The sequence below is a fragment of the Prosopis cineraria genome, unplaced genomic scaffold (genome assembly GCF_029017545.1).
Source record: "Prosopis cineraria cultivar Desert tree isolate PC_DT_omini unplaced genomic scaffold, ASM2901754v1 PC8, whole genome shotgun sequence".
Classification (NCBI taxonomy): domain Eukaryota; kingdom Viridiplantae; phylum Streptophyta; class Magnoliopsida; order Fabales; family Fabaceae; genus Prosopis; species Prosopis cineraria.
Window position 1 is genome coordinate 17,718,674 of NW_026555339.1, and position 13,840 is coordinate 17,732,513.

Consider the following 13,840-nt stretch of genomic DNA (forward strand, 5'->3'; position numbering starts at 1 on the left):
TCATAATTTGACTACAATTTTAATTGTTAACCCTTAAATCAGTGACTTAATCAGTTCATGACTAGTCTAGTTTTCAACAACTTGCTTCTAAGGTATAGTCTTTTATCTCCCATTAATCAAAAGCTTTTATTTTAAGCATAATCATCAAAGGACTACCCCATTTTCCCGGTAATCCAAATAAGTCTCAAAATAGGCATTAGCTGTAGAGAACTTCAAACCAATATTATCATGGGCATTCATAATAAGAATAAAATATGAATCAAAACTGAATATTCTCAATTACAAAATCAATATCCTATAACAACATAAAAAACAATTTTCTTTTCATACCACATCACTACATTTTCTATCTCATACTTGCTCTATTTAAAAACAAAAAAAAAGACAATTCAACTGTCAAGTCAGGCGGTGGAAGGTAGGTAAAGTTGAACCCAAGCATATTCTTCTTTGTAAGCCACAACGGAGTCACAAGATGCTTCACATGCAAACACGACAATTGAAGCCCAATCCATAGAATCCACCTCATTGTCCACGCCTAAGTAATATAGTAGCTGTGGCAGAACCTAGCGCCAACATTCACAAATTAGTAACCAACAAAGAAACAACCACCCTTATCCCACTGTAGGTGATTATATGAATTGTATGATACTACTATGTTCTATTAGCAACTAAACCTTTGAAAATATTGTTAACCCTAATATTTTGCTCAACTTCCAAAAATGTTTTCTTTAATCTTCTTTTACCTCTCTTAACAGGATTCAATATTATCTATTTCACTCAATCAGAATCTCTCATGATATTTTTTATACATATTCAAACCATCTCAAACGATAGCTTACCATCATCTCAATATGGATTGTATCTTTTCATGTATTCTCATACATCTATCTTAACATTTTTATCTTAGTTATAAATTTTATAACAATATCTCGAACATGAGTAACAAATTGTATATACATTGGGTTTCCATCAACGAATCCTCGAAATCTTACCTGAAACTCACAAGACATAGAACCACCACAGTAACTGCATTTAGGGATGTCAGCTTTAGATGGTCGACCACTTGAAACAGGCCATATGGGTCTTGCATTAGTATTTTTATAATACCTGTTGTTTACAAAATAAGCTATTAAAAATGCAAGAAAAAAAGTATAGTGTACAATGAATAGCGGCAAGACTAGCCAAAATTTCCTCAGACAGGTAAAACTCGTTCATGTTTGTCATCACACCTCTTACTGCCATTAGATCAAAGTATTGGCAAGTGTAGATATTTAAATTGGGTAATCTAAGTTTCTGACATTGTGACTCCAAACATTCACACCAGTTATTGTCAGGTTACATAATGCAGCATAGTCACAACCGTTAATCTGTTCATAATATAAGTATCATAAATGCCATTCTAGACCAGTCGGGAAAAAATCTCTCACTTTCAAGCTTTTTTATCACATCAAGATGCAATGAATTCTGTTCACCAAACATTGCTGGGGTGCTTGAAGCAATTCTCCAACAGAATTTCAGTCAGTTAAGCAATAATCACCTCAATATTTGTTCAGGGGCTGAAGCAATACGCTCCTGGAAGTAGACCCAACTCTTTTTGTCATCATCACCCTGTTCACAGGCCCAAAAAACAAATGACAAAGAATGCAGTTGCATATAAACTATACTATCAATTACAGGTGAATTTGAGGCAATACCTGAAAATTCTCCAATATGGAATTCATTGCGTCATCGATTCTGTTCTTTGAGATCAAAGAACTAGTTAAAGCATTGCTCTCAGAAATGTCTGTGTTATCACTTTCATCTTCAATAATGATCTCAAATTCAGGCCACAGAGTGTTGCTAGCACCTGTATTGCATAAAGAATGACTGTTAAACATGCAAAAATTTAAATATCACAAAATGCCTCTAGACAATAGCTCTCTACAATGAATGTTTCTACGTGACTTTTATTGGACTAATTTATAACGATTTTATGCCTTGGAGTTTAACTAGTTTAACATCATCATTATAACTGGTTTCTTCACATTTGGAGTTTTCAAGGATGTGACCGCAATTTTCATTTCTCAACAACCTTGTATGCCCCTGTAATAGTCTACAAAGCTTTAGACCACCAACCTTTCTTAGACTCGGCTGAAATGGTTCTGCAGTTGTTGGGTCCAGATGTAGCTGTAGGAGAAGAAATTTTCATCTGCGGACAAGCAATTTTATGACCAGAACGCCAATGCCTGACCTGAAAGTTGAATGAGAAAAGGAGTTTTTTACTAATCAAATTTATAATTAGAGAACTAAAACAAATTTAAGAAATAGTTACCTGGTGCTTCTCAGAGCAATACCGCACTTGTCTACAACTACTGCAGAGTTTATCTCCTTTCCATGTACCACACCAATCACATAAAGCAGCTAAAAGTTCAAAGAAGCTGGTCAACACATTGTTCATTTATTCCAATTACTTCTTGAGGCATTAGTAAGAGTTAATCCAATTATAAATATATAGATGAATGTAGGCAATACAGATTGTCATTAAATTTAGTTTAGAAAAATGCAGGTAGAACATGCGTTACAGCACCAAAGAAAGCAAAGTAATGAGCGACTCATTCAGGCTAATAAATTTGACTTAACTGAGGTTGAAATGTAACATTAAGCAGAAAGGCAGATGGCAATTAGCATATGAATCATAAAGTATTTTGAAATCACAATGGATTCTTTGAATGACTCACCCCACTAGCATGCAATCAGGGACAATAATGTTCATAAATCAACATAAACTAAGAAATCCAACAAGTACAGCCCCAAAGCAGCATTCTATCAAACTATACCACAAAACATTATCAATCCAACATAACATGATAGCTCTTCATAGTTAGGAATTCACTCTCTGTCCCCCAAAACATTCATAAATCCATATAAGCACTATCTTGTGTTTTAAAAGGTAGCAAATTTTGCTTCCAAGTGTGCAGAAAAAATAAGTTAAAACTTGCATGAATTCTCGTAATAAAATTTTAAGATTGCTTTGAGAGTTAATGATTCTAGCAAAATGAAATAGATTTTTTGCCCTTCAGGGAGAAAAAAGGAAGCATAATAGAACTGACCTCCACTGCCAACAGGTTTGTCACTCCCATCATATTTAGGACGTTCACTGGAGTAAAAAGGATTATCACGTGGTAACTGGCAACGGAAAACCTTCACACTTCAGAGTGCATAGCATAATTAGAACTATGCAACAGGAAAACGAAGTGAAAGGAAGATTTGTCTCATAGTCATAGCTAATGAAAATTGATCAAAGAACGCAAACAGCAAAGAGATTAAGATTTGTCAGCAATACCTTCTAGATGGCTTCTCTGGATGACGTTTCCATTGCTCATGCTGATCCCTAAGAAGACATTTCATTGAAGGACACACGAAAACAAATAACATCCGGTGAAATGTACTTTCCTCTTCAGTTGGCGCATAAACCTTGTAGTACAAAGGTTAAAGAAAATCATCATCCACCAGCAAAACTCAGCCAAATAGACACGTACTAAAGAAGATGTAACAACAATTTAGAGATAATTTCAAGAGTAAGGATATATTTCATCAAACTTGGTAATAAATATTGGCCATCAAAACTAAAGATTGCTCAAAAAATAAGAAAGTCATAAACTTATAAAAGAGGCATTAGCTTCATAAGGAACCTACCTGGAGAAGAAATTGCAAAGGCTCTCCACATATGTCACATGTACATGACCTTCCAAGCGGTATATTTACTGGGTCAAGCCAAGCCTATTTATAAACAAATAAAACCATCAAGTCATAAATTAGTGTTTCACAAACAAAAAATTTTATTTTTTATTTTTTCAAAATATGCAAGGCTTGAATAGCTTCTTCTTTATCCTTATTCCCATAACACACACACACACACAAATTAACTTCCTCTTCCACCTTCTCACCCTCATTTTCTATTGCAATCAAAAAAGAATTTGATCAAATAATATATTTACCGGGGCACCTCCAGCTTTGCTTGGAAAATATTGCCGTTGAAGAGACCATTTATTTTTAGGTTTCTCAACGAAACCTAAAGTAATAGGGTCTTCCTCCTCCTCATCGTTAGAGTCATATTCTTCATGCTCATCATCAATATGGACCTCTTCATCATCATTATCATCAAGGGATGAGATTTGGACACCCTTAAGCTTCTCTGTGGGATCTGCAATGACATTGACATCCATATTCATCCCAAATAGCAGTTAACTGCCAAGTGTGCTGTGTCTTCCCGATTACTTGATGCAGAGCAAGAGTAGGTAAAAAGCTCAAACTAAATGGTTTGAACCACAACAGCGATCAGAGACCTAAAAGGTTAGGCAGATTAGGGGAAAACAATATAAGGAAAAATTAATCGCACAGTTGTCATCTAGTTAGATTTAAAACCAAATATATGCAGAACTGATCCAGCAAAAAGATCACAGCTGAGCAGCACAAATATATCATCATACCAGTAAAATTGATACGACAGCAAAGAGGGAGGTTGGTTTACTTTCAATTCATTGTCATTTCCTTCTGTAAAGAACACTTTCTTCTCTAACTTATTCAAAGAATGTAAGGACGCTAGGTAATCATCACAAGAGATGACAAAACAGAGGTGAGAACAGAGATAAAAAAATACAGGCAAAACCTGGAAGCACAATAGAGTGTAAGAGTGTGAGCTTTGTGGTGACGGCGAGCTGAGGATGCACAGATAAGTGTGAGACTGAGGGTCAGAGACAAGATGAAAGCATGAAGGGTGAGACGATGAGTGATGTTGAGGCTGGAGACAGGCCCATAGTGGCATGGGAGCACTCAATTAGGTTTTCAAAGTTTACTCAAAGAATGATGACAAAAAGACAAGGTACCTGGTCATTACAATGCGTCAAGGGTCAATGATTCAACCAAGTGTCAACTTACGATTAGACAGGTCATCACTAAAATAATATAATTTAATTAAAATATACAAAAATATTCATATTTGACTATGAAAAAATTAATATTAATATTTAAATAAAAAACCATTAATTCTCAAGTAAATGGAACAATACTACTCACAATAGTATTGGGAGTACGAATGCAAGTATTGGAATTAGGAGTTGGATTATCAGAATTGGGAGTGAGACTCTCATTTCCTTCAAAACTGGGATTACTCGCAATATCCATTTACAGTGACTTGTAGCTGTAACCATAGGCAGACCTATACTACACTCAGTGGGGGCAGTAAAAATCTTTGAAATATTTTTCCCTTTGAATGGAAAACGTGCTATTATAGCTGAAAAACAGATACAAGAGGAAATCAAAAGAGATCTTTCATCAACTACCACCCTAGATGAAGGGTGTTTTTTGATCAAAGATGTGCATGTTGTTTTCTAACTCGTGACATTTTCTAGCTAAGGAGTTGGCTATACAATTAGCCTCCCTAAACATAAAATTAGCGGTTACAGACCAGTCCCTATTCAAAAGTTTTATAATCTCTTCAGTGTTGTCTTGGTAGGGATAAGAGCCATTTTGATCTCTTGTAATTAAATTAAGAGCAGCAGCACAGTCACTGAATAGCTCCACCTTATTTAATCCATGATGCCAGCAGAATTCTAGACCAAGTTTGATTCCAAGAAGTTCAGCAATAGTTGGAGAATAGACACCCAACTTGCAGCAGAAACCAGAGCGCCAATTGTTATGAGAATCTGTAACCACACCTCCACAAGTTGCTAATCCATTTCTCGTAACAATGTCCACTCTCACAAAACCAGGTGAAAGGAGTTGCCAGTATGCTAGTGTTGAAGAATGCCTCTTTTATTACTGTTACCTTTCTCTAGAAGTTGCCTATCTACATAAGCTCTAGTTATACAATTTGTAGCATTTATAACAGGGATATTATCTTCCATTTCAAACAGTCACTTACACCTAAGTATCCTGAGTTCCCAAAAAACATAAGCATATAATTGGAACCAACGAACCTGTTTTGTTGTAGACATCCTGATTTCATGACGGGAAAAATCTTTGAAATATGCAGAGTTGATATAATATCCTTTTAATTTTTGTTCCAAATACATTGACACAATTCCAGCCATGTCATTTACAAGATCATACATCACAAATACCTCGAGAAATTCCAAAATTGATAATATAAAAAGATTAATAAAGAGAATGCCAATACACAACAAATCTAGCATTGCAAAAAAGCAATATCCAAATCATACAAGTCGCTAGTAATCAAAATGAAGAGGGAAGAAGTAATAGCCAATTAGACACCATTCATCCCAAATTCAAAGGCGTCAATATTCAACCATTACACGACCAGATTCGAAGACAAATTAAAATGAAAAATTTAAAACAAAGCAAGAACAGCACGCAGGGAACAGCTGACACGGGGAACAATTTCAAATATAGATTCAAAATCAGATTGAATAAATCATTTTCAGCAGATTTTGGGAGTAGAAAAAGCCCTACGGTTCGAACCTTATTCACTGCTTGCTCGAGAAGAACCACGCAGGGCTGACAACGGTGGACGGGGTCCTACAGGAATGGAGCATGGGATGGTTGTTCGTCGACGAAGAGAACGGTAGCGGCTATCACGAGGAAGGGTTTTATCAGGGGTTATAATTATTAATTTTAGGAAGAATTTGGTGTAGGAACGAAATTAATTATTCAAACTCTTGCCCTTCGTTAAAAAATATAAATTATTTTTTAAAAAATTAAATATTTAAAAATATAAAATATTTTTAACTTTTTAAAATGTAATTATTTTTTTTCTAAAAGTATCCCTATTAATAATAATTTTATATTTATTATAGAGTATTTAATAAAAATAAATATAAAAAAATAAGATTAATTTAAAAGTAGGTAATTACTTTATTGAGGAATAAAATTTAATTAAAAATATCTTATATTTTTAAACGGGAGAGTATTAAATATATTTTAAATTTTAATTTGTTATAGTAACACATAATTTTATATTAACGCAAAATAAATATATGAATAGTGAAGATAATAATTTAAAAATATATAGAAATGTAAAATAATAAAATAATTATTCTCATAAAATAAATAAATAAAATATCTATTATTTTACAAATTTTTTTGCTCAAATTATTTTAAAAATTTCGTTCATACGTAAATATATTAAACATTTACTAGTAATAAAATACAGATTTTGGCAAAACAAATGATAACAAAAATTTTATATTTTACATTGATATTTATTAAACTATATTAAACTAATTTTATATTAAATTAAAATTTATATTACTAGAACCAACTATGTTAGATCTAACGGAAGAAGCTAGTTTCTTATAACATGATAAATTAATATTTAAATCCTCACTTTGAGAGGTGTTCATGCTTAATGCTTAATTGTGTTTCGAATTTCTTTCAACAAGAGGATATATATGAGCAATAAAAAAAATTCATATTAATAGAAATTCTTGATTCTTTTCTATAATTTTTGATGTCATTTTTTTTGTAATTTTCTAGTAAATTATTTGTTAAAGTTAACTTTTATTAATAGTAGATATAACATTATATCGTTTTTAAGAGTTGAAGGGAGATATTATATAAAAAATAAGTTTAAAGTTATAGATATTTTTAGACTTATAATTTAGGAGCTAATTTTCCATTTAACCCTTATTTGTTTATGGACTAATTTGCTATTTAACCTTTATTTTTATTTGATAATTAGTCGGAAAACAATCGCTTACCAACACATGCGCATAATGTAAACTCAAATGTGGTTACCTAAACTCGAGTTTAACACAATAACTCGAGGTTTGATTTCCAAATAGAGCTTCTAAGAACCACCAATCAAACGAAATAGGAGCTCCCTAGTTAGAACTCCTTACAAGTTAGAAGCTACAAAGTTAAATCATGCAATCATGTTAAGATCTAGTTGGGGGAAAAAATCAAGTGGGGGAAAATAACACTAGAACCCTGATTGAATTCCTCTTATTTTCTAAGCCTAATTAACAAGTATTGATAGTGATTTATGAAAGTCTAACTAAATTGTTGTCCCAATCCCTCTCAATAAAGTGCTCAACTAGGCAGAAGTATCTTGAGTATACTTGTAACTGATTATGAAAATGTAAAAACTCAACTATCTTACTTTACTCATCCTAATTAACCTAAATAAATTACCAATTCGCCTCTTCAAGTCTCTACAAAAATGAAATCTTGGTGTTCTAGGAAACCTAACACGACAATTCACTAGTCTAGGTTCAATTAGAGTTTAATCAGCATTAACTATAGTTCCTAGAGTCATAACAACAACCTATTATCAATTCCTAACCAATTTCAACTTCTAAACAATGGAGAATTCAAATTCATAAAGGAGGAACATAAGCAACATGAATTTAGAGGGAAAAGAGAGATTAAAGGTTAGAGAAGGAAGGGAATTGCTTTCAATTCAAAAAACTCACTTAATTTGAACTATGGACACTTAGACAATTATTTTAGGCACTCTCTTAAGCTCTATTTAGTTGGGGGAAAATGGAGGGAAGGGGGGAGGGGCGCCCTTTCCCTTTCCCTCATTTGGTTAAAAAATTTTAGAAGGGAAGGAGCCAAAAATTTCCTTTCGCTGCCCTTATTTTGGCTCCCTTCAAATTAGAGTTTTTTTGAAGGGGAGCTAAATTTGTTGACTAATGTACTCTTATAATTTTTATTATATTCTCGTATTGCCCTTGGAAGAAAATAAGCTCACGGACATAGTTGGAGCAATTTTACATATCCCCGATTTTCCTAAGTAAAGAGAGACTGGAGCATTCTCGTTCTATCACAGATCCTTGTCTTCTTTGATTCTCCAGAGCTCCTACTGTGTGTCTTGTCTAGAGTGTTCAGAGCTCTAGTTGTGAGTCGTCCCATCAAATTCTTCGAAGCTCCCGCCCTATATCATCTCGTTGAATTGTGAGTTCTTCCCTGTTTTGTCGCCCTCTTTCGATCTTTGCTTAGTTATGGATCTGCTATTTCTCCATGCATTTTGTTTGATTTGTTTTGAGATTCATCTTAAGCACATGATCTTTGCTTTTGATTTGTCGCTTCCTCCTGTTCTGATTCACAGCTACTTGCTAATCGAATTCGCAACTTCTCAAGTTCTCTAGGAATTCTGAAGCTTCTACAGCTTTTACTTCCTAGGTGTTCTCCTAGAGTCCTCTTTTTATGCATTTTGCTCTACCAAGGTTTGGCTTCTTCTATTCTTGCTCTTTCTGCTTGATTAATAGGGCATGGGTTGATTCTCCATTTTGATGAATAAAATTTTTGTTCATCAATACATTGAATTAGGCCCTTAATTAAACTGATTTAAGTGTCAAATTTTTGGACTTCCATTTATAGTATCGTGAATATGTGATTATTGTAATCCTGATATTGTTTGAAAGAAATTAATTCAATTGAGCTAAAATCAGAGTGTCTCATTTTCTTTAATCACTTGTTTCCTAGTTTTACTTTGAGGAAAAAGTATAGAAATACTCATAATATGATAAACCAAGGTTTGATTTCACAAGCATGTCTTTAAAATCTCATTCATGAGTGAGTCACATTGAGATCTTACTATTTCTAATTTGAATAATTAAATTCCTACTGTATGTATATATGTATATTTGGATGAGTACATGATAAAGTTTATTCATGTTTTTGTTTTGCTTCATGCCTACTGTTGATCTAGTTTGACTAGTACATTTTTGGTAACCACATTGCCTTTATGATGCTAATAATTTTATTTTGTATGTTTTTGCTAAGGATTTTAACCACAATTATTCATTGTTTTATGTTCATGAAATTGAATCTTCTGCCCTTATTTATGATAATTGTGGCTTGTTTATTGATTTGCATTATGCTTTTGGTTACTTTGTTAGATGAGCAAGGAATCTGAATATCTTTTACTGGCATAACATTGGTTTGAATTGTGTCGAAGAGCACTAGCTCTATTGCTTGTATCCTTGTAAAAGTATATGCAAGTGAGATGTGTTCAAAGAAAATAAGTTACAGTTTAAGTGGTAAGAGAGAAATGATGCGTGATGAAATAATGAGTCGAATTAGTAATTGTCCATCTAGTTGAAATATCATTAGAACGACTCCTAGAACTTTTTTAGAATTGTATGGTATATTAGAAAGAGAGGTTGGCCTGCAACCCACTCAATGGTCAAGTGTGGAAGAAATGGTTGTAAAAACTCTATATATATTGACACACAATGTAAAAAATCATGAAGTGAATTTTTGATTTAGACATTCTGGTGAGACAATTAGTCGCCATTTTCATCAAGTTTTGACAGCTATCAATTAGAAGAAAAATTTCTTGCTTAACCTAATGGCTCAACCATCCCTCTTGAAATTGAAAAAGGTAAGAAATTATTCCCATATTTTAAGGATTGTGTTGGTGCTATTAATAGAACACATATACGAGTTAAAGTGCCTTCTTTAGATGCTCCTAGATACTGTGGTAGGAAGGAACTCTAGACATAGAACATGTTAGTAGCATGTACATTTGATCTAAAGTTCACTCATGTGCTCCCTAGATGGGAAGATACTGCATCTGACTCAAGAATCATTAAAAATACATTAACACGAGAAGATAGGCTTATAATTTTTGAAGGTAAATATTTTACCAATTTTGATAAAGTTTACATTTGTGATTGTAAAATTATTATAGTAATTATTTTCCTTTATGATAGGTAAATATTACCTTATTGATGGTAGATTCATGTTAACAAGAGGACTTATAACACCTTACCGAGAAGTCCACTATCATTTGAAAGAATATTCAAAAGGAAATCTACCCTTGAATTATAAAGAGTTATTTAACCTTTGACATGTAGAGTTATGCAATGCCATTGAACGTGCTTTTGGTGTTTTGAAAAAAAAATTTGCCATTCTATCCAATGCAACTGAACCTACATATGGAATTAAAACTCAAAAAATGATAACATATGTCTGTTGCATTCTTCCTAACTTTCTTGTGAGAATGGACTCTATTAAAGATCTTTTAAAAGAAGTTGATGCTGCCTTGCAAGAGAAAAGTGTTTAAATGATAATAACTGTGTTTAAAGAGGTGACAATAATGAGGCTGCTTGAGGTAAACTTGTTAGAGAAAATATAGCCAATCAGATGTGGGTAAATTATCAAGAACATCTGGATGCTCTTGAGTATGAACTTGATGATTGAAATTTTATTTTCTCAATAAATTAAAAATCTATTGTATTATTATAGACATTGAAATATGTTGTATTATTACATTGACTTATATTAAGTTTAATTGCGGCTTGATTAGACATTGAAATTAGTTGTTTCATTGACTTTATTTTCTTTGTATTATTTGTTTAGTTAGACATTGAAATTTAATTAACTTTTCAGATTGGGATTAGTATTATGTGATTATATTGTTATGAAATAGGATGGCACCAAACAATAATAAAGAGACATTGAGCTGAACAAGATTAATAGATGATGCCCTCGTTGATGCTTTCATGATCGAATATCATAAAGGCCACAATGTTAATGACACTTTTACCACTACAGCTTATGATTATATATGTAAATATTTGAGTGCTTTATTCGGTAAACAAATTGAAAAGGAAAATGTGAAAATCAATGGAAGACTTTAAAGAAAAACTTTTTAGATGTATATGACATTTTTTAAAAGTTTTGAGTGGATTCGCTTGGAATCCAACAACTCAAGTATGGGATGCTGAGGTTGAAGTTTGGGATGCATTAATTGAGGTAAATTTCCTACACATGTATTGATTATCTTATTCTTTTGTAATTTCCTACATATTCATGGCTATACTTGTTTAATGGTCTTTTAAAATGGAAAAGTGTACATTTGCAATTGAATTGCTTTTTACCAAATCAATTCAACATGCTATTTCACTTGTTTTCAGGCTAAACCTAAAGCAGCATTGTGGAGAACTACTCCTTTTCCAAACTATGAAAAAATGATGATATTATATGGAGTAGATATAGCTAATAGAGATGAGGGGGAGACAGCACGTGAGTGAAGAAAGAGACATCGTTCTTGAGAAAAAGTCATTGAAATTGTCAATGATATTAACAACCTTGTCTCACAAAATAGAGCTACAATTAATGTTGAGCTTGATAGACAAGAAAACTCACTGGGACTAAAAAAAATCATTTGACCTATAGCACTCACCTACTATTAATAGTGCATATAGCAAGAAGACAAAGAAGGTGTCTAAAGAGAATGAGGCTAATTTAAATGAGTTAACAAGAGCAGTGTTAGCTATGGCTGAGGTAATTCAATAAGAAAATGTGATCATAGGATAAAGTTTCAAGAAGGTGCCACAATTGTCAGGTGAAGAAATTTGGAAAACGCTTGAAGAGTGTGGGATTGATGTTATAAGATTACCTGACATATATTGGTTTCTTATGGCTGATAATGATAGGCTTAGGACAACAAATCAATATCTAGCATCAGTACGGAAGGAAGTGATAATGATGATGTTTTATGATTCTAATTAGATGATGACTTTTATTGATAACTTTTGTTTATGTTTCTTAGCTAGATACTCAAGATGTGGTTCTTGAGCATTACCAATGATTTTTGAATATTTTGTTAGATGCTCAATATGTTAAGATGCTCTTGATGACAATTATATTTTGTTAGATGCTCAATGTGTTAAATGTTCTTGCTCATTATATTTTGTTATTAATGATGACAATTATTGATCTTAGTATTTATGTAAAAAAAATGATTATGGTGATTTAAAGACTAGCATTGTCTTGTGCAATTATTGGGGGTATAAATATAAGAGGAATGGCTACCCATTATCTTGTGCATTTATTAAAAATTTATTCTTTTTATCCGTGTTATGCTAGCATCATTACCTCCCCTAGTTAAGTTATATATGATCCTTAATATGTGCATTTTTACATACACAAATACAACTATATTCTCAGCTAGACAATCATTGAATGAAATCATTAGTTTTATTGATTTAATATCCATATTAATTTACTAATAAGATTATTTAATAGTATTATTTAATTTACTTATTTGGGAGAAGTAAAAAAAATTGATAAGATTAGGGTGATTTTTAAGAAAAAATTATACAATTTTAGTTTATATGTAAATTGATTTATGTGACAAAAGGTTAAAAAATAAAAATGTTTTTATACAAGGGTATAATGGAAGTTAATTATTACCTCCCCTCCCCGCCTAAACTAATAAAGGATCATTAAAAGCCCCCTCCAATAAAACCAAACAAGGTAACTTAAAAACTCTTCCCTTCCCTTCCCTTCCTTCCCCTCGAACCAAACATAACTTTATTCTAAATAGCCATTTGCATGGGAGGGTTTAGAATGAATTGAAACCTTAGTTTTATGTTTAGGATACTATATGCAGGTTTGGTTTTGTGCATATCTGTTGATGATGGAGACAATGCAATTCTTATCTACTCACAAATAAGCATGAGTTGCTAAGTCAACTCTTCTATCCATATTCACCCACAAGCATGACATAACATGTCATGTTTGCTCACGGACATGAACAAAGAGCTCAAAATCTTTGTTCTATCTCTCTTTGCGAACAGACGTGACTCACACTGTCACGTCCATGAATAGACATCCATAAAATATTGTTTTCTCTTCATAAAACCCTTCTAAGGCATTTTATCCCATTTCAAGGCATTCCTGAGGTTCAAAACAAGTTCTAGAGGACTTTTTTTGGGAGGAGGATGTTACAATGTGCACTTCTGGCCGTAGAGGAATGTTGAAGGCAAGGAATTGCCCTTCATCACATGTCCATTGCCAAACAAAAATTGAACATGCATATCTTTTGCTGAACATGTGCCAATAATAGTTGTGTAAATAGGGCTAGTAAGCCGAAATAGAGAGAGAA

General features: G+C 32.7%; 1 protein-coding gene across 3 annotated transcripts; it reads right to left on the reverse strand.

Moving 5' to 3' along the window:
* Positions 1-203: 203 nt before the first annotated feature.
* On the reverse strand, positions 204-6,589 carry LOC129317680 (uncharacterized). 3 transcript variants are annotated; one of them, XM_054962031.1, is made up of 12 exons: positions 6,460-6,579; positions 4,649-4,865; positions 3,978-4,325; positions 3,676-3,759; positions 3,323-3,453; positions 3,090-3,187; positions 2,312-2,400; positions 2,116-2,230; positions 1,695-1,846; positions 1,538-1,608; positions 993-1,107; positions 204-563 (listed from the first exon to the last, which is right to left on the reverse strand). In XM_054962031.1, the coding sequence occupies exons 3-12, from the start codon at positions 4,209-4,211 to the stop codon at positions 402-404; spliced, it is 1,251 nt and encodes a 416-aa protein (XP_054818006.1). In that variant the 5' UTR covers positions 4,212-4,325; positions 4,649-4,865; positions 6,460-6,579; the 3' UTR covers positions 204-401. The 3 variants fall into 3 exon arrangements, with proteins under 3 accessions (XP_054818006.1, XP_054818007.1, XP_054818005.1); XM_054962032.1 differs by lacking the exon at positions 4,649-4,865 and having other exon boundaries at positions 204-551; positions 6,460-6,589; XM_054962030.1 differs by lacking the exon at positions 4,649-4,865 and having other exon boundaries at positions 6,460-6,589.
* Positions 6,590-13,840: the final 7,251 nt, after the last annotated feature.